This window comes from Mustelus asterias, unplaced genomic scaffold (assembly GCF_964213995.1).
Source record: "Mustelus asterias unplaced genomic scaffold, sMusAst1.hap1.1 HAP1_SCAFFOLD_69, whole genome shotgun sequence".
Lineage (NCBI taxonomy): Eukaryota > Metazoa > Chordata > Chondrichthyes > Carcharhiniformes > Triakidae > Mustelus > Mustelus asterias.
This window is the reverse complement of record NW_027590131.1, coordinates 1,440,787-1,466,387: the sequence shown is the minus strand read 5'-3', so window position 1 is coordinate 1,466,387 and position 25,601 is coordinate 1,440,787. Positions and strand designations below refer to the sequence as shown.

General features: G+C 47.4%; 1 protein-coding gene across 1 annotated transcript in view; it reads left to right on the top strand.

The window, feature by feature from the left end:
* Positions 1-18,659, top strand: part of LOC144483449 (NACHT, LRR and PYD domains-containing protein 3-like) — a 69,329-nt gene extending 50,670 nt beyond the window's left edge. Inside the window, exons 11-13 of the mRNA XM_078202139.1 lie at positions 4,253-4,423; positions 14,115-14,282; positions 16,779-18,659. Coding sequence (XP_078058265.1) covers positions 4,253-4,423; positions 14,115-14,282; positions 16,779-16,866 — 427 coding nt within the window. The 3' untranslated portion in view covers positions 16,867-18,659. The remainder of the gene's footprint in view (positions 1-4,252; positions 4,424-14,114; positions 14,283-16,778) is intronic.
* Positions 18,660-25,601: the final 6,942 nt, after the last annotated feature.

Sequence of the window (25,601 nt, the reverse complement as noted above, 5' to 3'; positions counted from 1 at the left end):
TGCCGGAGAGTCTCCTGTGTCCATCCATTCGACCGCTCGTTCTCAGCTCCACAACCAGTATCGCAATCAGCGATTTCCCACACTATCTGTTGATCTCCCAGCTCCAGCGCTGCTGCTTCTCGGTGTCAGGATGGCAACATCTGGACACTGCCACCATTTGTAGTTCATTTCCTGACCTTTCGTGCTCTTTCTACAGGCACATAAAGTTCCATTGTTTCTCTCCCATCAAAGACACAAGCCTGTGCTGGTTAGGTGATAGAAAATAGGAAGACTTTTCTATCACCTAGATGGGCAAGAATATCAGAAGAATGGAACACCAACCACCTTCAGATTCCCTCCCAAGCCAGACACCAACCTGACTTGGAATATATTGCTTTTCCATCACTGATGTGGGATCATAATCCTGGATGTCCCTTCCTCGCGGCATTGTACCAGAGGGTCTTCAGAACTTAACAAGATGGTTCACCATCCCCTTCTCGAGGACAATTGTGGATGGGAACAAGTGTTGGCATTGCCAGTGACACCATCATCCCATGAAAGAATTAAGAAAGACCAGCGCTACCCACTGAGGGGATGGGTAATTGTGCCCAAACATAGTTACAGATGAGAGACACACAGCTGCTACAGGGCAATTTGAGTGACCATTGAGCAGGCCATAAGGTTTCTAAAGATAGATCTGATGGAGCCCTTCAATATACCCAGCAAGGGTCTCAAATGTCCTGGTGTTGTGCTGTGTTCCATACAACCTGGATCTAGAGTGGAGAAGCTTTGAACAAAGTGTGATGCAATACAATGTTGACCAGATGCTTCATGATGAGGAACCCCATGGACTACAGGCCAGGGACATGGGATATGTGTCAGGGAGGATGGAGATTCAGTAATGCAGACATGTTTTCCAAGAACCTTAACTCACACAGCCATTCAGTGTAATAAATCTTCACCATCTCCAGCACTGTTGCTGTTTCTGTGAATGTTTTATAATTTCCCTGGAGCCGTCACGACATGAAACAAAGGTATTGGAATTGTATTGACCTGATTCAGTGCTGTATTTCCCATCTCACATTCCCAGTGAACTGTTAAAGACCCAGTAATATGGTGAATGAGTTTTTTAGTGGTGCTCCATCTCTCAATTTACTGAAAATACAGACAGAACAAAGTGACCGGTAACAACAAAGTATCATCCTGTGAAACCCAAGGAAGCAACCTTACCATGACAACCACCCCCATCCCCGCACTTTCCGCCGAGCTGCAGGCAGCATCTTACCTCTCTCGACTGAGAATTTTGATGACCGTGGCCTTTGTCCTCGGATTTCCTGAGTCCTGGAAGGATCCGGCCAACTGCGGGTCCTCTGCACAGATGCTGGAGTTGTCTCTGTCATCATAGCTTCGTGAGGTGCTTGTGTCACAGTCGGAGCAGAAGGGGACCCACTGCCCACACCAGGGGCATCCTGAGAGGAGCTCCCAAATGTTGCAGGCAGCCGCACCTCTATCCATTCAGGGCAAACGGAACCCTCCCTGCTCAGCTGGGGAGGTCCTGACAGTTACTCCAGGCACATTTTCCCACCCCTCCCGCAGCCCGTGTTCCACAGAGCTCATGGAGGTGGTGAGAACATGCAGGTTCATGTGTATTTCCTGTGGGTGAGAGGCTGGATGTGACTCTCCATGAAGGTCACCAATCTCTCTGTGGAGGATGCTATTTGTGCTCAGACCTGAGACATGGTAACACTGCTGGCCTGGATTGACTCCTCCATCCTTTGTGTATGGATACACAGCCTTTGGAAACTCCACCGGATGTTAAAGTATCCTACGCTGCAGCTCCAGTATCTGCTGCATTGTTAAAGACTCCAGTCACATTTCATCTTCCTGAAGCTGACAATGACCTGTCCTCTTGAGAGTGTGAGTGAACTCAGCTATTCCTGCCTCCATCAGCTGCTCGGGTTTGTCTGTGCTGCTCTGTGCTGCCAGATTGTAACCCCTTTGCTACTCGTGTGAGACAGAATCTGCTGTGGCTGATGTTATGGCGAATAATATGACAGTCCATCCTCTGACGACCCCACCTCATCTTCAGAGCTACACGCCCGTCTCCCACTCATCGCAGCTGTTGATTTGTGAGAGAGTGAAGAATGTTCGAGGGTAATGCACATTCCAACATGTCCTGCAGACTGTTCCTAACCCAGAGCTCCATGTGACCAATAGAAGACACACAAGCACCAGGTTTTGGACTCAGTAGCAGAGTCTCTCCTGTGCCCATCCATTCACTCACTCACTCTCTCTGGATCCACAACCCATCTCACCATCAGCAATTTCCCACCCAGCCTCCAGGTCTCCCAGCTCCAGCACTGCATCTTCCATTGGCATAAGGATGACACAATCCAGACACTGTCACTCTTGGCTCCTTCTCTGACGCTCTGTGCCCTCTTCTACAAGCACATAAATTTCCATTGATACTCACCCATCAAAGACACACACAAGCCTATGATGCTGCCAGACTGCCCATCATGGGACCACCAGGATGGTCACTCAGTGTCGGCAGTGCAGCAGTCATCTCTGACTGACCGGAACCCTTCACAGAGAGGCTGACATGTTCCTGAAGATTGATGCTGCTGTCTGGACATTGCCAGTGTCTGGGTGGAGATGTTCTTTCCACCATTCCTCTTTCATCCTTATTCACATATCAGCCTGTAAGTTTAACGCTCATCTTGTCAGAACATATCAGGTTATTGATCCTTTTGCCTCACTGCAGCCACGTGCTGCCTGCTCTGGCCCTCGGCAGTTTCTATCCAGACTTGCTTGGGTTGATGTGACAGGTCTCCTCCTCCACTCCTGAGGGAACAGAACCTCCCTCCAAACCGATATAACCTTGATAATTTCCAGGGTAGTGTCAGCGAATTGGGTTTAATCTGCCTTCTGCCATTTCAGCTCTTTGTTCATTAACCAGGGCTCCCTCACTGCTCCCTTCAGAGCCTTTAAAAGTGCTGCTGGCTGCCTTTAAATCTGGTGCCAGCATTGCCAGAATTGTGCTGTCCCCTGCAGCCAGTGGTTAAGCTCTGGAATGCGCAGGGATTTGGGGGAAGGTGGGGGAATGCCACTTAGTGAATTGCTCATTCGGAGAGTCAGTGCAGACACGATGGGCCGAGTGGCCTCCTTCTGCTCTCTAACAATACTGTGATTCTGCCTGTGCTGCCTGAGTGGACGGATTTCCCGAACCTGTCAGACATTTACTGTGCCCGTTCTGGCTCTGTGTGGAGTTGGTTAGTTCAGTTGGTTCATGTCTCGAGTGTGATGTAGAATGACGCTAATGTTGAGGGTTTGGTCTTCGTACCGGCTGTGGGATTCATGGAGTCCCACCTCCTCCCATTGCCTCACATTTACTAAGTTGTGTCCCTGAAGCTACATGTAACTAATTGTCTCTCTCTCTATTGGAGACAAATATTAATATTTCACTGAGGACTGTGGCTACTAACACTGTCCACACGGCAACATCACCAACTTCCAGCTGAAATATCGATACATTTACAACCATTATCTCCACAGAGTTCTTACGGTGCACAATGAGGCCATTTGGCCCATCGTGTCTGCACCAGCTCACCAAATTAGCATTAGGAATTTGTGTCATTCTCCAGCGTTTTTCTCGTATCCTCGCTCATTCTTTATATTCAAAAAATCATCTAATTCCTTTTTGACTGCTTCGATGCAGCCGACCTCCACCACACTTCCCGGCTGTGAATTCCAGACCCAAACCACTGGCCGTGTGAAAAAGGTTTCTCTCTCATCATCATCAACCCCACCACACACTCCATTCCTGAGCCACTGACCATCCCATGTCCCTCCCTGTGACTCAGGGTAAGGACATGGGAATCCTGTGCTCTTCCCTTTCACCATCATCCTTTTTGTCATTTAATCACTCCGGCACTTCCATTTTGTTCTTCCCTTGTCACCCGCCCATCCCCAGCTCCCTGTCACGAAAATTTTTTAAAATTCACTGCTACTTCCAATTTCTAAGTTTCGCGAATTGAACCGAAACTAAATCTGTTTCTCTCTTCACAGATGCTGCCTGTCCTGCTGAGATTTTCCACATATTTTGTTCATGTTTCAGATTTACAGCATCAATAGAATTTTGCCTCCTGTATGAACTGAAGTTGTGTTTCTTGAATGTCCCGCGCGCTGTACATTATTATTGTTAATGATCTTATTCTTAAAAACACTGTGGATTTACCCTGATTCCTGTTATTTTTCTCTCTCTGATCTCCAGTCTCTATGGTAACGCTCTCACCGATTCTTGTGCCGAGGACCTGGCCTCTGCTCTCAGTACAAACCGCTCACTGATAGATCTGAATCTGGGTGAGAATAAACTGGGAGATTCAGGAGTGAAACTGCTGTCTGTGGCTCTGAGGAATCCGGACTGTAAAATACAGAAACTGGAGTAAGTAGCAGACTGTGTGAGATTGTGTTTATAAAAACTGAATATTCAACAATATAATTTCACCACTGGTATTTGTATAAAAAACACCGCCCATTACTATTGGCGTCAGTTATGAATCAGGAAAACTGCTTTTCCTCTGACTCCTGTTGCTTCTCTCTCTGATCCCTGAGCAATGGGATGTCAGTCCCACAAATCCTTATGTTGAGGGAGTGGGGGAATAATGTTACGGTTCATCCTCTGAGGTTCTCTCCTCCTCCTCAGATGTGCACAGCTCTCCCCGGACACAACATCCATTGATTAGTGAAAAGGGGGAGAGTGAGTGGATGACAGTAAATGGAGGACAGGACATGGTGGTGGAGTCTCACTGTTAGTAACAGATGTCAGTACAGTCGCGAGAGGTGAACTTAGTTCCAATGATCCAGATGCGGAATCAGATTGGATAGAGATAAGTATGAGCAAAGTTAAAAGTTCTCTTGTGGGAATCATTTATAGGCTCCTAACAACAGTCACAATCTCCGACACAATACACAGGAAAAATAATGGGGCCTTGTAAAAACATATTGCAATAACCACGGGTGATTTTAATCTTCATATACAAAGAAGAACAAAGAACCGCACAGCACAGGAACAGGCCCTTCAGCCCACCAAGCCTGTGGCGCCTCCTAACGCTTATTCAGACCCAGAACTTACTGCCAATTTGCAGTTTCTATTCCTCTGTTTGTCTCTTGTTCATGTGTCTACCAAGATGCACCTTGGACATTGGAAACGTGCCTGCTTCTGCCACCTCCATTGGCAGTGCCTTCCAGGCACCCACCACCCTCTGGGTGAAAACTTACCCCACACACCTCCCTCCAAACTTTGCTCCTCTCACCTTCAACCTGTGCCCTCTTGTAGTTGACCATTCCGCCCTGGAGAAAAGTCTCCGACTATCCACCATATTGATGCTTCTCATAATTGTGGATACCTCCATCAGGTCACCCCTCAGCCTCCCTTTTTTGTAGTGAAACAATCTGTGTTTATACAACGTCTCCTCATAACCTAACCGTCCTTGACCAGGCAACATTCTGGTAAACCTTCCTTGCACCCTCTCCAAAGCATTCACATCATTCTGGTCGTGTCGCAAACGGAACTGCAAGCAATATTCAAATGTGGCCAACTGAAGTTTCATACAGCTGTAACATAACTTGACAACTTTTACACTCGATGCCCCGGTCGATGAAGACAAGCATGTTGTCTGCCTTCTTGACCACCTCATCCACCTGTGTTGCTACTTTCAGGGATCTGTAGACTTGTACACACAGATCCCTCTGTAGGTCAGTGCTCCTGTGGCTTCTTCCATTTACTGTATAAATCGCTCAGATTGTCAAAAGTTGAAAAGAAGATTCGTTCACAGAATCTATTCAAGCAATTTCTTGGAGAAGCACGTTCCAGTGCCAATCACAAAACAAGCTGTTTTAGACATGGTGATGTGCAAATGTGTGGCGTTTCCAACAAAACTAGATTCCTTTCATTTGGAGAAGAGCAGCAGAAGTGTTCCAGCCGTTGCTAATTCAAGGAGTGTATTAGATTAAGCGAAGATGTGGCACCAGGGTTGGCATTGCTGCCTCACAGCGTCAGATTCCCGGATTCATTCCAGCCTTGGGCGACTGTCTGTGGAGTTTTCACGTTCTCCCCGTGTCTGTGTGGGTTTCCTCCGGCTGCTCCTGTTTCCTCCCATAGTCCAAAAAAACTGTGCAGGTTGGGTGGATTGGCCGTGCTAAATTTCCCGTTAGTGTCCAAGATGTGTAGGTTAGGTGGATTAGCGGCGTAAATATGTGGGGTTACGGAAACCCGGGCAACTGCAGATCTATTAGTCTGACATTGATGGTATTGATGTCCATTGATGGACATTAAAAGTGCTTAACTTGGAGGTTTCAGCCTCATTGTTCCACAGGAGCAGGCTGAGGGTAAGGGAGCTTGTTTGTGCACTAATTTATTTAATTATTTTTCAGTTAAATTAGTGAAAAAAATCGGAGGTTTTTTTTCTAAACAGAAATAGGCCCAGCAGCAGCCTGGGAAGATTTTGGAGGGTTTAAAAGTAGGCCGCACCTTTGAGCGGGCAGCGTCGTTAGCGGGCAGTGGAGTGAGCAGGGGACAGAGTGAGAGCTAAAAGGGCTTTGGCTCACAGGGCTTCGGCGAGGAAGGTTGTTTGTTTGTTTTTCTTTGGTTACACCCCCTTTTTGTTTTATCCCCAAAACTAAAAAGGACATGGCTGGTATGAGTGGGAGGCCAGTATACTGCATTCGGTGTGGGATGTGGGAGTTCCTGGAGACAACTTGCCTCCCAGAAGTCCATATCTGTGCCAGATGTGTGGAACTGCATCTCCTGAAGGATCGTGTAAGGGAGCTGGAGCTGAGGCTCGATGAACTCAGTTTAGTTAGGGAAAATGAGAGAGTAATAGATAAAAGTTATAGTCAGGTAGTGACACCAGAGTCTCGGAAGGAAGACACGTGGGTCACGGTTAGGAGGGGTAATAGTCAGAAGGGTGATGTGCCAGAAAGCACCCCAGTGGCAGTCTCCCATAAGAGAAAGGGATGGGCAACAGATGGGAGAAGGGAAGGGAGTGAGCCGTCTGTGGAGGGATCCCCTGTGGTTGTCCCCCTCCACAATAGGTATATTGTTTTGGATTCTGTGGAGGGGGATGACCCTCCAGGGGTAAGCCACGAGGACCAGATCGCCTCCACGGAGACAGGCTCAGGGGTCCGGAAGGGAAAGAAGGGGTTTAGGAGAGCGATAGTTGTGGGGGATGCAATAGTTAGAGGCACGGACAGGCGCTTCTGTGGGACTGAACGAGAATCCAGGATGGTAGTCTGCCTCCCTGGTGCCGGGGTACTGGATGTCTCCGAGAGGGTAGGAAGCATATTTAAAAAGGAAGGTAGTCAAACGGATGTGATTGTACACATTGGGGGAAATGATGTAGGTAGGAAGAGCAGGGGGGTCATACGAGAGAAATTCAGGGAGTTGGGTGCTAGGCTAAAAAGTAAGACCTCCAGTGTAGCAATCTCTGGACTGCTCCCGGTGCCTAGTGCAAGTGAGGCTCGGAACAGGGAGATTCTACAGTTGAACGCGTGGCTAAAGGACTGGTGCAAGAGGGAGGGTTTTAAATTCATAGATAACTGGGAAATCTTCAAGTCAGGATGGCAACTGTACAGAAAGGATGGGTTACACCTTAACTGGAAGGGAGCAAATATCCTGGCTGGGAGTTTTGCTCGAGTGTTTCGGCAGGATTTAAACTAGTGTGGCAGGGGGGTGGGGAACAAAACAGTAGGTCAGTAAATACTGAGGCTGGGGTCGAGCTGGGGGCCAGGGCAAGGCTAGCTAAGAAGAGGAGCACTCTGGAGGAGGAGGACCTGACTGGGCCTGGAGGTCTGGAGTGCATCTGCTTCAATGCGAGGAGTGTAACGGGTAAAACAGACGAACTTAGGGCCTTAATGCTTGTGCGGAATTTGGATGTGGTTGCGGTGACGGAAACTTGGTTAAAAGAAGGACAGGACTGGCAGCTGAATATTCCGGGGTATCAGTGTTTTAGGCGAGACAGAGGAGGGGCTAAAAAAGGTGGGGGAGTAGCGATATTAGTTAAGGAGCATATTACCGCGGTGCAGAGGGTAGACAACTTAGAGGGGTCATGTACTGAGTCGCTGTGGGTGGAACTCAGAAACAGGAAGGGTGCAGTCACTATGCTGGGGGTGTACTACAGACCACCCAACAGCCCACGGGAAGTGGAGGAAAGGATATGTCAGGAGATTCTGGATAGGTGCAGAAAAAATAGGGTTGTTGTAGTGGGGGACTTTAATTTCCCTGGCACAGACTGGAAAGTGCTTAGAGCTGGGGGACCGGACGGGGAGGAATTTGTAAAATGCGTACTGGAAGGTTCTTTGGAACAGTATGTAGATAGCCCGACTAGAGAGGGGGCTATACTGGACCTAGTTCTGGGAAATGAGCCCGGTCAGGTCGTCAAAGTTTCAGTAGGGGAACATGTGGCAAATAGTGACCACAACTCTGTTAACTTTAGGATAGTAATGGACAAGGATGAGTGCTGTCCTACAGGCAGGGTGCTAAATTGGGGGAAGGCTGACTATAGCCGGATTAGGCAGGAATTGGTGGATGTTGATTGGGAGAGGATGTTCGAGGGTAAGTCCGCGTCTGGCATGTGGGAGTCTTTTAAGGAACTATTGATAAGGCTGCAGGATAGGCATGTGCCTGTAAAAAGGAAAGATAGGAAAGGTAGGATTCGAGAGCCGTGGATAACCAGGGAAATTGAGGATCTGATTAAAATGAAAAGGGAGGCGTATGTTAAGTCCAGGCAACTGAAAACAGATGGAGCTCTGGAGGAATACAGAGAGAGTAGGAAAGATCTCAAACGGGGAGTTAGAAGGGCAAAAAGAGGGCACGAGATGTTCTTGGCAGGCAGGATTAAGGAGAATCCTAAGGCATTCTATTCATACGTTAGGAACAAAAGAGTTGTCAGGGAGAAAATCGGACCTCTCAGGGACAAAGGAGGGGAATTATGCTTAGAACCCAAGGGAATAGGGGAGATCCTAAATGAATACTTTGCATCGGTATTCACGAAGGAGAGGGGCGTGTTAACCGGGAGTGTCTCGGAGGGAGGTGTTGACCCGTTAGAGAAAATCTCCATTACGAGAGAGGAAGTGTTAGGTTTTTTAGGGAACATTAAAACTGACAAAGCCCCAGGGCCTGATGGCATCTATCCTCGACTGCTCAGGGAGACGAGAGAGGAAATTGCTGGGCCTCTGACGGAAATCTTTGTCGCTTCTTTGGACACGGGTGAGGTCCCTGAGGATTGGAGGATAGCGAATGTGGTCCCGTTGTTTAAGAAGGGTAGCAGGGATAACCCAGGAAATTATAGGCCGGTGAGCTTGACGTCCGTGGTAGGGCAGTTGTTGGAGAGGATTCTTAGAGACAGGATGTATGTGCATTTAGAACGGAACAATCTCATTAGTGACAGACAGCATGGTTTTGTAAGAGGGAGGTCGTGCCTTACAAATTTGGTGGAGTTTTTTGAGGAAGTGACAAAAACGGTTGATGAAGGAAGGGCCGTGGATGTCGTCTATATGGATTTCAGTAAGGCATTTGACAAAGTCCCACATGGCAGGTTGGTTAAGAAGGTTAAGGCTCATGGGATACAAGGAGAAGTGGCTCGATGGGTGGAGAACTGGCTTGGCCATAGGAGACAGAGGGTAGTGGTCGAAGGGTCTTTTTCCGGCTGGAGGTCTGTGACCAGTGGTGTTCCGCAGGGCTCTGTACTGGGACCTCTGCTATTTGTGATATATATAAATGATTTGGAAGAAGGTGTAACTGGTGTAATCAGCAAGTTTGCGGATGACACAAAGATGGCTGGAATTGCGGATAGCGAAGAGCATTGTCGGGCAATACAGCAGGATATAGATAGGCTGGAAAATTGGGCGGAGAGGTGGCAGATGGAATTTAATCCGGATAAATGCGAAGTGATGCATTTTGGAAGAAATAATGTAGGGAGGAGTTATGCAATAAATGGCAGAGTCATCAGGAGTATAGAAACACAGAGGGACCTAGGTGTGCAAGTCCACAAATCCTTGAAGGTGGCAACACAGGTGGAGAAGGTGGTGAAGAAGGCATATGGTATGCTTGCCTTTATAGGACGGGGTATAGAGTATAAAAGCTGGAGTCTGATGATGCAGCTGTATAGAACGCTGGTTAGGCCGCATTTGGAGTACTGCGTCCAGTTCTGGTCGCCGCACTACCAGAAGGACGTGGAGGCATTGGAGAGAGTGCAGAGAAGGTTTACCAGGATGTTGCCTGGTATGGAGGGTCTTAGCTATGAGGAGAGATTGGGTAGACTGGGGTTGTTCTCCTTGGAAAGACGGAGAATGAGGGGAGATCTAATAGAGGTATACAAGATTATGAAGGGTATAGATAGGGTGAACAGTGGGAAGCTTTTTCCCAGGTCGGAGGTGACGATCACGAGGGGTCACGGGCTCAAGCTGAGAGGGGCGAAGTATAACTCAGACATCAGAGGGACGTTTTTTACACAGAGGGTGGTGGGGGCCTGGAATGCGCTGCCAAGTAGGGTGGTGGAGGCAGGCACGCTGACATCGTTTAAGACTTACCTGGATAGTCACATGAGCAGCCTGGGAATGGAGGGATACAAACGATTGGTCTAGTTGGACCAAGGAGCGGCACAGGCTTGGAGGGCCGAAGGGCCTGTTTCCTGTGCTGTACTGTTCTTTGTTCTTTGTATGGAAATCCTATAATAATCTATAATAAAGGAAGTGATAACAGAAAACTTTGAAATTAATGGCAGGATGAGACCGGGCCAACATGGATTTATGAAAGGCTGGCACGGTGACACAGTGGTTAACATTGTTGCATCACAGCCAGGGGCCCGGGTTCAATTCCAGTGACTGTGTGGAGTTTCCACATTCTCCCCGTGTCTGCCTGTGTTTCCTCTGGGTGCTCCAGTTTCCTCCCACACTCCAAAGATATGGATGGTAGATGGATTGGCCATGGTAAAATTGCCCTTCGTGTCCCAAGATATGTAGGTTAGGTGGATTAGCCCCAGTAAATTAGTGAGTTTATGGCGAGCGGACCTTGGTAAGTTCCTCTGTCAGTGTGTCTCGATGGGCCGAATGACGATTCCTACACTAGGGATTCTATAGTTGCATGATTCACACACAAGAGGTTATTAAATAAAATTGGAGCACGTGGGATTGGGAGGAATATACCAGCATGGATTGAGAACTGGTTAATGGACAGAAACAAGGAGTTGGAATAAATGTGTTATTTTTGGGTTGACAGCCTCTAACTAGTGGAGTACGGCAGGGATCAGTGTTTGGGTCTCAGCTATTCAGAATCTACATCAATGATATGGATGTGGGGATCAAATATAATATTTCCAAATCTGCGAATAATAGAAAACTAGGTGAAAATCTGAATTGTGAGGAGGATGCAAAGATGTTTCAAGGGGATGTGGAGAGGCTCAGGGAGGCTCCACAACTGGAGTAATGTGTACAGTGTTGAGCTCTTTACTTAAAAAAGGATAGAATTGTATTGGAACCAGTTCAGAGAAAGTTCACTTGGCTGATTCCTGGGATGGAGAGGTTTATTTCTCGAGGGAAAATTGAGCAGATTGGAGCAATATCTATTAAAGTTCAGAAGATTAAAAGGTGATCGCATTGAGACAAATAATATCCTGAGGGAATGAGACAGGGTGGTTGCTGAGAGGCTGTTTCTTCTTGAAAGAGAGACCAGAACAAGGGGACAGATTTTAAAATGTAATTGTTAGTCCCTTAAGACTGAGATGAGGAGAAATTTATTTTTTAGATGGTGGATGGTCAGTGGAATTCTCTTCCCTGGAGACTCGTGGCGGCAGAGTCATTGAATATATTCAAGGCTGAGTTCAGAATGATTTTGGATTGAGAAGCGAATCAAGGGTTACGGGGAAAAGAGTTGAGACTATAATTAGATCAGCCGTGATGGAGTATGCTCGAGGGGCTGAATGACCTTCTGCTGTTCCGAGGTATTTTGTTCTTATCCCAATACGTCCTTCAGACTGCTCTCTGTGACCAGTGATGGATAAACAAGCTCTATGTTTTGTCCTCACCAGACGCTCTCCTGTGCCCATTCATTAGGCCACCCACTCAACCCATCTCACCAGCAGTAATTACCCACTCTGTCCCCAGGCCTTCCTGATCCAGCACTTCATCTTCCATTGGCATAAGGATGGCAAGACCTGGATGTCTCCACTCTTCTTCACTCATTCCCTGATGATGTTTGCTCTCTTTCCAAACACATAAACTGTTACTCACCCATCAAACACATGCAGTAGCCCAGGGTTGTCCAACGTGTGGACCAAGGGGCGAATGTGACCCTCGAAGCCCCTCAATGCGGCCCCCGGAGCGAGTTTCCAGAATCTCAGTCACACAGTTCAGTTTGAATGGAAGAATCTGCATGGAGCTGCTCCTCCAATCACATCCCGCTTCTTTCCCATGTTTGCTGCTGCTGGGTTTTTGAGCCAATCTGCAGCAAATGTGGGAGAGAAACAATTTGTGATTGATGAGGATTAAACTCTAATAATCATCTTTATTTATTACTCATTATTGTGCTCAGCAAGTTGTTTCTTTTCATATCTCAGTTTAGTTTTTAATTGAAATTTCTGCTGTGCCAAACTTTATCATTCTGAAATTTACTCATCGGCCCCTTGAGTGAGAAAAACATTGACGTGTGTTTGCCCAGTGAATATGTTGGTCAGCCCTGCTCGAGCCTATGCTGGTGGCAGCCTAACGGACATGTCTCTGACAGTCAATGCTGCTGCCTTTGCATTGTAAGAGTTTTAACAACACCAGGTTAAAGTCCAACAGGTTTATTTGGTAGCAAATACCATTAGCTTTCAGAGCGCTGCTCCTTCGTCAGATGGAGTGGAAATCTGCTCTCAAACAGGACACAGAGACACAAAATCAAGTTCCAGAATACTGATTAGAATGCGAATCCCTACAGCCAACCAGGTCTTAAAGAGACAGATAATGTGAGAGAAGGCAGCATTAAGCACAGGTTACAGAGATGTGTATTGTCTCCAGACAGGACAGCCAGTGAGATTCTGCAAGTCCTTTGCATTGCCAGTGTCTGGGTGGAGATGTTCTTTCCACAATTTCCCCCTCATCCTTATTCACATATCAGGCTGTTATGCACTCACCGTGGCAGAACACATCAGGACATTGATCCTTTTCCACTCTGTAACCACGTGTCTGAAACCTGCTCACCTCCCAGCAATCTCCATCCAGACTGGCTTGTACCGATGGGATAATCTCCTCCCATCCTGAGGGAACAGGACCTCCCTCTGAGCCTGAGCAGCCGGGAGGAGCCCCTCCAGGGAGGGAGGGGGGGTGGGGGGCAAGCCTTGCTCTGCTTTCTGACATTTCAGTCCTTCATTCAGTAAGCAGAGCTCCCTCGCTGCTCCCTCCAGAGCTGCTGTTTGAAAGTCCTGCTGCCTTTGGAGATGGTGCCAGCATTGCCTGAACCGGTGCCCCGTGCCCAGGCTGCCTCAGTGGGCAGCTCCCCCTGCCTGCCAGCCGTTAATTGTCTCCCTCTGACAATATCACCGTCATAACTCTGCCTATCCTGCCCACACGGACACACCACCCATTTCCAATCCCCATGCTGGCACTTCAGAGCTTCTGGTAAAATCACAGCCATTATCTTCAACCTCACCACAAACTGCATTCCCAAACCACTGACCATCCCATGTCCCTCCCGAGCCACTCCGAGTAAGGACATGGGGATCCTGTGATTATGGTCCTGTCCCATCATCACTTTTATCATTTAATCACTCCTGTAATTCCAGTTTGTCCTTTCTTTGTTTCTTCCCCAGCCACCCACCGCTGTCACTTCAAACCTCTCAATTCACTGCCCGTTCCCAGTTCCAATGGAAGCTCAAACTTTACCCCTGTTTCTCTCTTCACATGTATTTAGCGAACCTGCTGAGCATTTCCAGTTTATTTATATTTCATTTTCAGCATTGAGTATTTCCTCATTCTACAGAAATGCAGGTTGTGTTTTTGGAATGTCTGATACAATACATTATTATTGTTATTAACAGTATTATTTAAAACACTGGGGATTGAGCCTAATTCCTGTTATTCCTCTCTCTGGTCTCCAGTCTCAGACATAACACTCTCACAGATTCTTGTGCTGAGGATCTCGCCTCCGCTCTCAGTACAAAACAGTCACTGAGGATTCTGTACCTGGAATCAAACTCCTTCACAGATCAATCTGTCCCTGCTCTCCGCCGCCTCATACTGACCTGCAGGAGTCTGGAGGTGATCCGGTGAGTGTTTGTGTTAATTTTTAGTGTAACAGTTAAAATATCAATGGATTTAAAATATAAATGTGCCTGAATCTTCCAAGCAGCAGCAATGGTAAGCAGATTGCCGGTATGTTAAAAAATTCTCCCAACCTGAAACTGCTGCATATTTCTCCCAGGATCTTCAGCACTGCGACCCTGGGAGCTCCATCAGAGCAGACAAGAGTCGGGGAAGAGAGAGCACACACCCTATTTACAGCACAGTAACCCCGGGGAGCTCCAGCAGAGCAGAGTTGGGGAAGAGAGAGCACGCACCCTATTTACAGCAGTGACCCAGGTGATCTCCACCAGAGCAGAGTGGAGTCACGTAGAGCGAGCACACCCTATTTACAGCAGTGACCCCGGGGAGCTCCATAAGTGTTAGTTGATTGTGGGAGTGAATGGGTTGGTGTGTCGCTGGATGAGTGGTTAGTCAGGGAGCTGGGGAGAGGTTCAAGGATTAGTTCTGGGTGTCGGGATGGTGGTCGAGTTGTATTGTGTTGGGTTGGAGGGTTAATCAGCAGTTTGGATGGTGGCTGGGAGTTGGTAATGTTGTTGGGTGTCTCGTTAGATTTGGTTGCGTGGTCGGGGGTTGGGATTGGTTAATAGCTTTGGAGAGTAGTGGGTTGGGGTTGCTTCTTGAGTAATCAGTTTAAGTCAGAGATATAGTCAAGAATGTATTCAAGAGGCGGCTGCATATAGCACTTGGGGTGAACAGGATCAAAGGTTATGGGGAGAAAGCAGGATTAGGCTTTTGAGTTGGACGATCAGCCATGATTGTGATGGATGGTGGAGTCGGCTTAAAGGGCCAAATGGCCGCCTCCTGCTCCTATCTTCCATGTTTCTATGTCAGGTCAGGAGAGGGTGGGACGGATGAGGCCAAGTTGGGAGGTTTAGTCAGATTTGTTCAAGGGCTAGTGGGAGGTAGTCGGGCTGGAGGGGAGGGAGAGATGATTTACGGGAGTGATAGCCTGTCAGGGGGAGATACCAGCAGTAGCCAGGCCTGTGACACCACAGCTGGTTCTGCTGTGGGACAGGGTCGGGCAAAGAGCAAGCGAGCAGTAGTAATAGGGGACTCGCTAGTTAGAGGCACAGACAGGCGTTTCTGTGGCTGCAATCGAGACTCCAGGATGGTGTGTTGCCTCCCTGGTGCCAGGGTCAAGGACGTCTCTGAGCGATTGCAGGACATTCTTAAGGGGGAGGGTGAGCAGCCAGAGGTCGTTGTACATATTGGTACCAACGACATAGGTAGGAAAAGGGATGAGGTCCTGAAATGTGAATACAGAGAGTTAGGCAGAAGGCTAACGTGTAGGACCTCGAAGGTAGTAATTTCAGGACTACTATCGGTACCACGTGCTAGTGAGAGTAGGAATAGGAGGATTAGGCAGATGAATGACTGGCTTGAGAGCTGGTGCAGGGGGCAGGGATTTAGATTTTTGGATCATTGGGATCTTTTCTGGGGAAGGGCTGATCTGTTCAAGAGGGATGGGTTACATTTGAACTGGAGGGGGACTAACATCCTGGCGGGGAGATTTGCTCGAGCAGCTCGGGAGTGTTTAAACGAGGTTGGCAGCGGGGTGGGATCCAAAGCAGTAGGGAGACAAAAGAGAAGTTTGAGGACAGCACGGAAGTTAAAGAGAGCACATTAATTAGTAAAGGCAGTGTCAGTAATCCTAGTACCAGACAGATCAGACAGAAGCAAGACAGAGAGCAAGGGAAGTCCAGATTAAACTGCATTTATTCCAATGCAAGAGGCCTGACGGGCAAGGCAGATGAACTCAGGGCATTGATGGGTACATGGGACTGGGATATTATAGTAATTACTGAAACATGGCTAAGGGAGGGACAGGACTGGCAGCTCAATGTTCCAGGGTACAGATACTATCGGAAAGATAGAACAGGAGGTAAGAGAGGAGGGGGAGTTGCACTTTTGATTAGGGAAAGCATCACGGCCGTACTGAGAGGGGATATATCCGAGGGTTCAGCCACTGAGTCTATATGGGTGGAACTGTAGTTTCGGGTGTTTTTTAAAAAAGGGTGGCATGGACAAGTTGGGCCTGTTTCCATGCTGTAAACCTCTGTGACTCTATGAGTGGGTCTAGTCAGATTGTGGGAGGTGGAGTATGGGGATCAGTGGGAAGTGATTGGGGGACTCGGTTGTGCTATTCAGGTATTAGCCCAGGTGGTGAGCTGTCTAACATTACCTGAGTAACTATCCAGGTAAACTTTGTGGATCTGTCCCAAGTATCTGACTCTAACTGCAGCAGGGGAGTTCCCCAATAGTAGTTAATACCTCTGGGACAATTCCCAGGTAGATCAGTGCGTCAGGACATCCACAGGGTCCCGATGCTCATCTTCGGATGTGTGTCTGGCCTCTGGCGATCCAGAGACCAGAAGGTTTGTCCCATTAACTCCAGTCTCCTGTTATTTACTCTGTTGTTCAATCTGTTTATTTCCTGTTTCATCTTTAATCTGTTTCAGGCTGGAGAGGAATCAGTTCAGTCCAAATGGAGAGAGACAGCTGGGGCCGCTGCAGGGATCCAGACGGGGACTGAGAGTGACAGTGTGAACATTTCAATCTATAAACATTGCTGCTCCACCGGTTACAGTGAAATCCTGAATTGTGAAGATCTTCGACAGCTCCTTCCAAACCCTTCATTCCTGCCCCTCTCCCTCCCTATTCCATCAGCCCCTCCAGCCTGGCACTGATTTCCCTGCTTACCTGGTTTCCCAGCTGGAAAACTGTTGTAGTTTTAGTCTCCACATTGAAGGAAAGATTGCTGCAAACCATTGTTTAAGCAGCAATGTGTTGTCAGTGTTCTCAGCAACAGAGTCTTCAACCTCCTTTCAAAATGGAGCAGCAGAGATAATTCTCCAGAGAGAGAACAGTGTGTGTGTGATTCTGACAGTACCCAGCAGGGGGCAGATTGGTCAATCTTGTCAGAGTTTCCTCTCTGTCTCTGTGAATGAATTAAAGGCTCCACCAGCCTCTCCTCAAAACCTCTTTCACTATCTGGTGATTAAAGTGACACAATGCCACCATCTGCTGGCGGCTCCCAGCTACTGCAGGCGCTGCTCTCTGTGAGCCTCAGACAAGTTCAGTAAGTCCCATGTCTGCATCTGGGAACCGGTTACTGCAGCGTGAATATTGAACAATATTGACAGGGATTGGAGTTTGCAGCAGGAACCCCGGCTGGTGAATTAACCCTTTTATCACCAGACACTGTCCATGAACTCTGTTCCCTCATTCCCTGTGGGAGATATTGTCTGGAGGTTGTAGTTGGGGATGATCTCAGACTGTAATGTGTACATTTGGTGCAGTTATCAGACACTAATCCCATTCAGAATGGGAGTGGGTAAACTCTGCTGCACTCTGTAATTCCTGTTTCCAAGATAACACACCTGCACCTATTTCCAGACACACAGGCCCAAACGGACACCCACACACTCACAAACACAGACAATTGTACACTCTTATCCACGTACTGACACAGAGAGAAACACAGAATCTCTCTTAAATACTCGCAACATGCAGCCATAAACCCACAGAAACGCACATCACAAACCACTATCAAGCAACAAACCCATGCATTGCAGCGGTTAATGAAATCGCAGCGCCCTGTAACCAAATAACATTTCAGTTGGACAACAAGTGATAACATTTCCTCTGAAACCGACATCCCTCGAACGAAAGCAACACAGGAACACTGGAGCAGCATTGCACAGCATCAGAGCCTCGGAAATGCAGTTTGCTCTTTCCTTGTTCCTTATATCTCACTGAGCAGATGCAGAGCGAGAGCATAGAAAGGTAGAATTCACAATTTCACTCTGTTCCTGCACACTCACCTCAGCTTTATTTAATTTCTGAATGTATGATTTATTTTGGATTATCCCAAAGATCTCAGGACAGATGCATGATGTCAGATATTACCATTATTTATCAAACTGTTTATTTTACCGTGACAGATATTACCTGGTGTTTGTCAGATTGTTGCTTTTCATCCATCTACAGTTGCAGATGCCGGTGCTGAAAAGTAGGTAGATATTCTATACCATTAAAAGCTTCACATTGAATCGGGGAAATTCTTCAAAGACTATGAATTAATCACTTTCAAATTAATATCATTTCTTCAGAACAAACTATTCATATCATCTATTGTGTCAATTTAAACTAACTTTATTGTGTTGTCTGGTCTGTGCTAGTTTTAACTGAATACTGCTCAGTATGTGACATGATCTGTGTTATCGAGTCTTGGAAGAGAAAGGGTTAATGCTGCTGCTCTGTAATTGTAATGGATATTCCTAATTTTATAATATGTATAACTGTAGTTATTTACAATTAAATGCTGATTGGTTAATTAGTTAAATGCTAATTGTGAATCATTGGAATGCTGAAACTAATATGTACACAAGCTAATAAAGGGCGGGGGACTGGTGTAAATAATTGTGTAATAATAATAGTGTAAATAGTGTAAACGCTAACAGTGAGCGTGAAACTGAAAAGACCATAAGATACAGGAGCAGAATTCAGCTATTCTGCTCATCGAGTCTCCTCCACCATTTAATCACGGCTGATAAGTTTCCAACCCCATTCTCCCACCTTTCCCCCATAACATTTGATCCCCTGACCAATCAAGAACATATCTATCTCTGTCTTAAATACACTCAATGAGAGAGTGAGTGAGCAGAAAGAGTGAGGGAGAGGGTCAGTGAAGAGCGAGTGAGGGGGAGTGAGGTTGAGGGCAGATGGTGTGAGGGGAGAGCACGATGGGAGGTCGAATGAGGGGGAGAATAGGTGAAAAGTGAGGGAGAGAATGGGGGAGGGAGAGTGACGGGAAGATAGCGCATGAGGGATAAGAGAATGAGAGGGGAGTGCGGGGGACGCAGGGGGAGGAGAAGGGTGAAGCGGAGAGATAGAGGGGATGGAGTGAGGGGGAGAGAGTGGGGGATGAAAGTGAGGAGGAGAGAGAAGAGAATGAGAGGTAGAGTGAAGGGGAGAAAGTGAGCGGAGATGGAGTGAAGGGACGGAGTGAGGGGGAGAAAGGTGAAGAATGAGGGAGAGAGTCAGAGGAGGGAGAGAACGGGGAGAGGAACTGACGGGGAGAGAGTCAGAGGAGAGAGTAAGGGGGAGAGTAAGTGAAGAGCAACTGAGGGGAGAGAGCATAAACGGGAGAGAGGTTGATGGGACGGATAGTGAAGGGGAGTGTCTGAGGCGGGATAGTGTGACGGAAAAGACTGAGGGGGAAGAGAGTGGAAGGTCTGAGGCGGGATAGTGTGACGGAAAAGACTGAGGGGGAAGAGAGTGGAAGGTCTGAGGCGGGATAGTGTGATGGAAAAGACTGAGGGGGAAGAGAGTGGAAGGTCTGAGGTGGGATAGTGTGATGGAAAAGACTGAGGGGGAAAGACACTGAAGGGGGAGGGAGAGAGTGAAGACAGAGTGAGGAGGAGAGAGAGGGGAGGGCGATGGGGAAGTGTGAAGGGAGAGAGACTAAGGGATGGAAAGTAAATGGGAGAGTGAGGGCAGAGACTGAGGGGGAAGAGAGTGAAAGGGAAGGAATTGAGGGAGGGAGTGAGGGGGAGGGAGAAATTAAGTGAGGAGGAAGGGAGTGAGGAGAAGAGAGGGTGAGGGGAAGAGAATCAGTGGGAGAGGGAGTGGAAAAGAGGGGAAAGTGTGAGGGAGGCAGAGTGTGCAAGGGGGAGAGATCAAAGGTTCTAGAATGTGGGTCGCGAGAGGGAGGGCAAAAGTAGGGGGAGAGAATGAGGTGGAGGAGGGAGGGAGGGGGAGAGAGAGGGCGAGGGCGTTTTTTCACTCACTTTCCTGCAATCCTTCCCCGTTGCTCCACCTATTTGCTTCTGTGTTGCATCTTGTAATAAAGTCGAGGAAAATCCCAACGTGATTTGTTGTTTTAATGCGGGGGGGGGGGGGGGGGTGGAAGGGGCAGGGTCTGGAGATCACTGGCTCCACCCTCATCCCCACTCTCCCTTTTCCCTCTCACTCCTTCCTGTCGTGTCTGGGGCAGTTTCGGGGCTGGGGAGGATTGTCCTCATTCACTGGGGGAGGGGGGAGAAAACTGTCCTCTGTCCCCGAGGTTTAATGCAGCCTCTGTGACTAGGCCTCAATTCAAGGCCTAATCTCAGAGGGCCCTCAGAATGTCCTTTTGTATTTGCTTCATCCCCGAACACTGTCAGTGCTGAAGTGGGAGAACTCGATGGTTAAAAACAAAATAATGCATTTAATTCAGGATGTGATTGTGGGTTTTCCTGCTCTCTCTCTCTGTCTCCCATCGTTCTCCTCTGATTGTGAGTTATCAGTGAGAGAAATGGGAAATGGAGGGTAACAGTGAGGGGCGGGGGGATGGGGCGGGGGGGACGGGAGGGTAACAGAGCAGTTTGCTTGTGGGATCTTGCTGTGCATATTTTCCCTGCAGCCTATCCTGCTGGGAGACCGTGGTTCCGCTCCCCAAATTCAGTGTACTGACAACTGACTGTGATTGCTTCCATCTCCCACCACTGCCCCCAGCCTCATTTCTCAATGTGAATCAGTGATCAACACAAACAGTGGTCACAGGGTGACATGATTTAAAATGGTCAGACAGAAACCTTTCAGAGAGCATTTCAATCCAGATTCATCGTCAGAGAGAGAGAGAGAGATTATCCAGAGCAGGCGAGAGAGAGAGGAGGGCGATGGGTACGCACAGAGAAAGGGGGAGATAAACAGGCAGAGAGAGAGAGAGAGAACAGAGATAGATCATCAAGTGCAGGAGAGAGAAGAGTGGGGTGGATAGGAGCAGAGATGGTGGAGGTAAAAGAGAGAGGGAATCAGAGAGGAGTGACTGTGCTCGAAGTGGAAGGTTCCCTGTTCATGTCAAATGTACAAACAGCACCAAACCAGGAGTGATGTCCCCTTATTTTAACTGGGGAGGGGTGGAAGGAAGAGGGGCGGAGAGAGGGAGAGGTGTGGTCCCTCATTCCCACTGACTTCACCTCAATCCTCACTTAAATATCACATTGTATCTGGCCATGTTCAGACTGTGTGGGATCTTGCTGTGCACTCATGCTCTGTGCCTCCTCCCTGCCCCATATTCCTAACACTATATCAGTGTCCACATTTTAAACATAAAAGATTGAGGGAAAGGAGGGTGGGATATGGAGAGGAACAGGGTAAGGCAGAGCTGCAGAGAGGGCGTTTCGATCGAGTTCTCACAGGGGCTTGGAATGAAAAAGGCTGCGATTGGGACCCGGTTTAATTGGCCAATTGGACAGTGCCTGTGTTTTACTCTCAGTAATGTCACGGTGCTGTGTGAGAGCCCAGGGCAGCGCTTCAATCTACTTTTACTGAGTTTCTCTTTATAACATTCTCAGTCTCCCTCTCTCACTGTGAAGCACTCGGGAGGGAGAGGGAGCTGAAATTCACATTCCTGAGCCTGAGGAAAGGCTTGTTCTCAATCCCAGAGTCCTCCTTGTGTTTTTAGACAGGGCGCTGGGATTTGTGGATGGAAAGGATTGTTCTGTTTCACTGGCCCTCAATTCAAGGCCTGTGTGACTTGGCCTCAATTCAAGGCCTGTGTGACTAGGCCTCAATTCAAGGCCTGTGTGACTCGGCCTCAATTCAAGGCCTGTGTGAGTAGGCCTCAATTCAAGTCCTGTGTGAGTAGGCCTCAATTCAAGGCCTGTGTGAGTAGGCCTCAATTCAAGACCTGTGTGACTAGGCCTCAATTCAAGGCCTGTGTCAGTAGGCCTCAATTCAAGGCCTGTGTGACTGGGCCTCAATTCAAGGCCTGTGTGACTGGGCCTCAATTCAAGGCCTGTGTGACTGGGTCTCAATTCAAGGCCTTTTCTCAGGGGCACCTTCGTATTTCCTTAATTCCCGAACAGGGTTTAAGTGGCTGAATTCAATGGTTCAATAAAATGTGCAGCAGCCACTTCAGGGTGGGATTGTGGATTTTCCTGCTCCCCCTCCCACTGTTCTCTTCTCATCCTGAGCTTTAAAACATGATGCACAGCGTACATCATTATTTTAAACGGTCAGACAGCAACTTATCAGAGAGAGCACTTCATTCCAGATTCACGCTGAGATAGAGAAACAGAGCAGAGATCAGGACAGATTATCCAGAGCAGGAGAGGGAGGGGTGCAGAGATTGTGTATTGGAAAAGTCTAGATCTGGGGGGAGAGTGAAAGAGACAGAGAGGGGGGCGGGGGTGATAGAAGCTTCATTGCTGAGATTGAATGTATTGATATCGAATGAGGGAGATTCTCAGTGTTGGTGTGGTTTGTAAAATGAGTCAGAAACACAGCTGGAGGTGGGGGTTAAACGCAGAGGGAGAGACACAGATCAGGGAAGGGATGGGGGAGTGGGGAGCCTCCCTTGTTTCTTTACTGCCCAGCCTCTGGAGTAAAGCCCCCACCCACTCCCCCCACCAAAAATGTTTTGATGTGTTTAATTAATTTAATACTGGGACAGTCACCAGGCATTTGCACCTTCATTTCATTTTGAAATCTGTTCCCCTTTGGTCAGAGTTTAATAATGGGAAGGATGTGGAAATGAATGTTTTCTCCCCGCACCCCAGAGAAAACAAGGCTGAGAGGAGACTTGATAGAGAGATTCAAGATCCTAAGAGGTATGGACTGGTTAAAGAGTGAGAAAATCTTCCCTCTCAAGAGATGGTCAGGAACAAGAGGGTACAGATTATTAATGATGGGGAAATGGATCAGAAGTGAAGTGAGTAAAATCACTTCACCGAGAGGCTGCTTGGAATCTGGAATAATCTTCCTGAAAGCCTGTTCCAGTATTCAATAAGATGATGGCTGATCTGTGATCTAACTCTCTACCTCTTTACCCCTTGGACTAAGGGAAATCTATCAACCCCAGATTAAAAATAATAACAAGTGACTGAGCATCAAGAGCCATTTGCAGAAGATTGTTTCAAACTAACTCCACACCACATCTGACAATGATTTCATTCCCACATTTCTAAAATCCTAAACTGAGGCTACATCCAAATGTCCCCAAATCCTGGAGTTCCCAGCCAGCAGAAAAACTTGTTCTTTATCAGCCTCTCCCTTTACCTCATTATTTTCAATGTTTGATTAAATCAGGCCCTAATTTAAATTCCAGCGGTTAAGAATAATGTTTAATCTGCACTATTCATCAAATGTTCCCAACACAAATACTGTAATGGCCTAAATACAGAGTAAAATTCCCTCTGCTCTGTCCAAGGAATGTTTCATCACAGGTTTTTATTAGTTTAGGAAAAACAGGAATCAAATTGCTCAGCATCCCAGTGTGGCCTCCTATTTATTTCAATCAGCCCTTCACATTCAAACATGAAGTTGAAGCTTCAAATACTGTCTGTGGCAGCGTTTGTGGATTCAGTTGTTCTCCTGCTTTTTCACTTGTCTGAAGGATTTGAATTATAGACATTGTTTAATCATTCCTTTCTCTCAGCACATGGAACTGGTGAACCTTCAAGGCAGACAATGTCATGAAACTAACAACAAACTGTATCTTTATTCATCCGTCATTTCCAATCTCTGAATAGATCACACACATTTCCAGAATGCAGGAAGCTCTCAATGGAAACTGCTTCCAATTATTCCTCAATACAATTGTTCACACTTTACTGTGAAGTACATTCCACTGACACTCCCAAAGCAGCCACAGAAAAGTGACTGGTTATTTTAAACATTGAAACTGAACTATATTAACTTACGAATCCCTCACATTGTACAGAAATGTTGACCCTGTTTTGATGAGAGTGATCAGATTAACATTGAACCATGAAAGCAGCCTCCGTACTGAGATTAACCACATTTGCAGCAATTCCAGAGTATCAGAGACATTGCTCTGTGTATTGTGTGAATCCAGCTGTGAAATATCGGAACATTTTGAGCTTCCACTTTTCATCATTTATTAAAGTACATTGTTCCATCCCTTTTCAATCTAAGTTGTGTCGGTTTACATTTCCCTGAACTCAAACCTCTCCATCAGTTTTGTCAATTTACAAAATATGAATAACTTTGCAATTTGATGTTTCCAGCGATGCTGCTGACAATGCTGGATCATTGTTTGTGTCATTGGCCAGGATGTTTCGTATTCTGTCACATTAAATGGTTCAAAAAATATGACAAAACTGCAGATATCTTTCTGTGGCTGGGTGGGGAGGGAGGGGGGAGTGACAGCATGCATCTGTATCAATATATTTAAATCTCAAATATGTGTTGGCCATTTAACCCATCGAGCCTGCTCCACCACTCACACACACACACAGACATAAACACACAGAGACAGACACTCACACACACATACACTCAGACACACATTCACAGACACACACACAGACGCAAACACACGGAGACACACACACAACAGAGAGACACAGACACACATTCACAGACACACAGACACACACTCACAGATGCACACTCACGGACACACACACACTCATTCACAGAGACACCCACAGTAATAAACACACACACACACACACTCACAGTGATATACATTCACTCATGCGCAGACACACATTCACACACATGTGCACACAGAAATACACACACAGATACAGACACACACACAAACACATTGAAATACACACACACGCTCACACACACAGAAACACATGCACACAGTTGGAAACTCTCTCACACAGACACACAGAAATACAGAAACATAAGCGCACCGACGCTCACACACATTCAGTCCGTTTTTTTGACTCCTCAATGCTCCAACTAAAAAGTACTGGGATCTGAACTCGAGACGGGGGTGGCACGGTCGCACAGTGGTTATCACTGCTGCCTCACAGCACCAGGAACATGGGTTTGATGGAGAGATCCAAACTCACACCACACCCTGATGTGGCAAAGGGGACACCAGGCCGAGCTACAGAGTTGGATGCAAAGAACAGCGGCGTGTGTTTGATTCTGGTGATGCTCACACTCCGAGCCGGTGTTGAATAATTCTGAGGCAGAGAGACATCAGATTGAGACCATATGACACATTGGGCCTTTACATCTCCCATAACAATCCCCCCCCCCCTCTCTCTAATACGATCTCCCTGTGTGTGTGAATAGAGGGATCTCAGAGTGAGTGTCCAGTGATTCCTGAGGGTAACAGGACAGCTCGATAAGGTGGTTTCGACCGGCAGACGGAATACTTTCCTTTACTGGCTGATGTATAGAGTACCAGAGCAGGGCAGGTTCTGCTTGAGCTATATCAAACACTATTTAGACCTGGACTGAGTGTCCAGAGAGAATTATCCCCGTGTCTGTGTGGGTTTCCTCCGAGTGCTCCAGTTTCCTCCCAC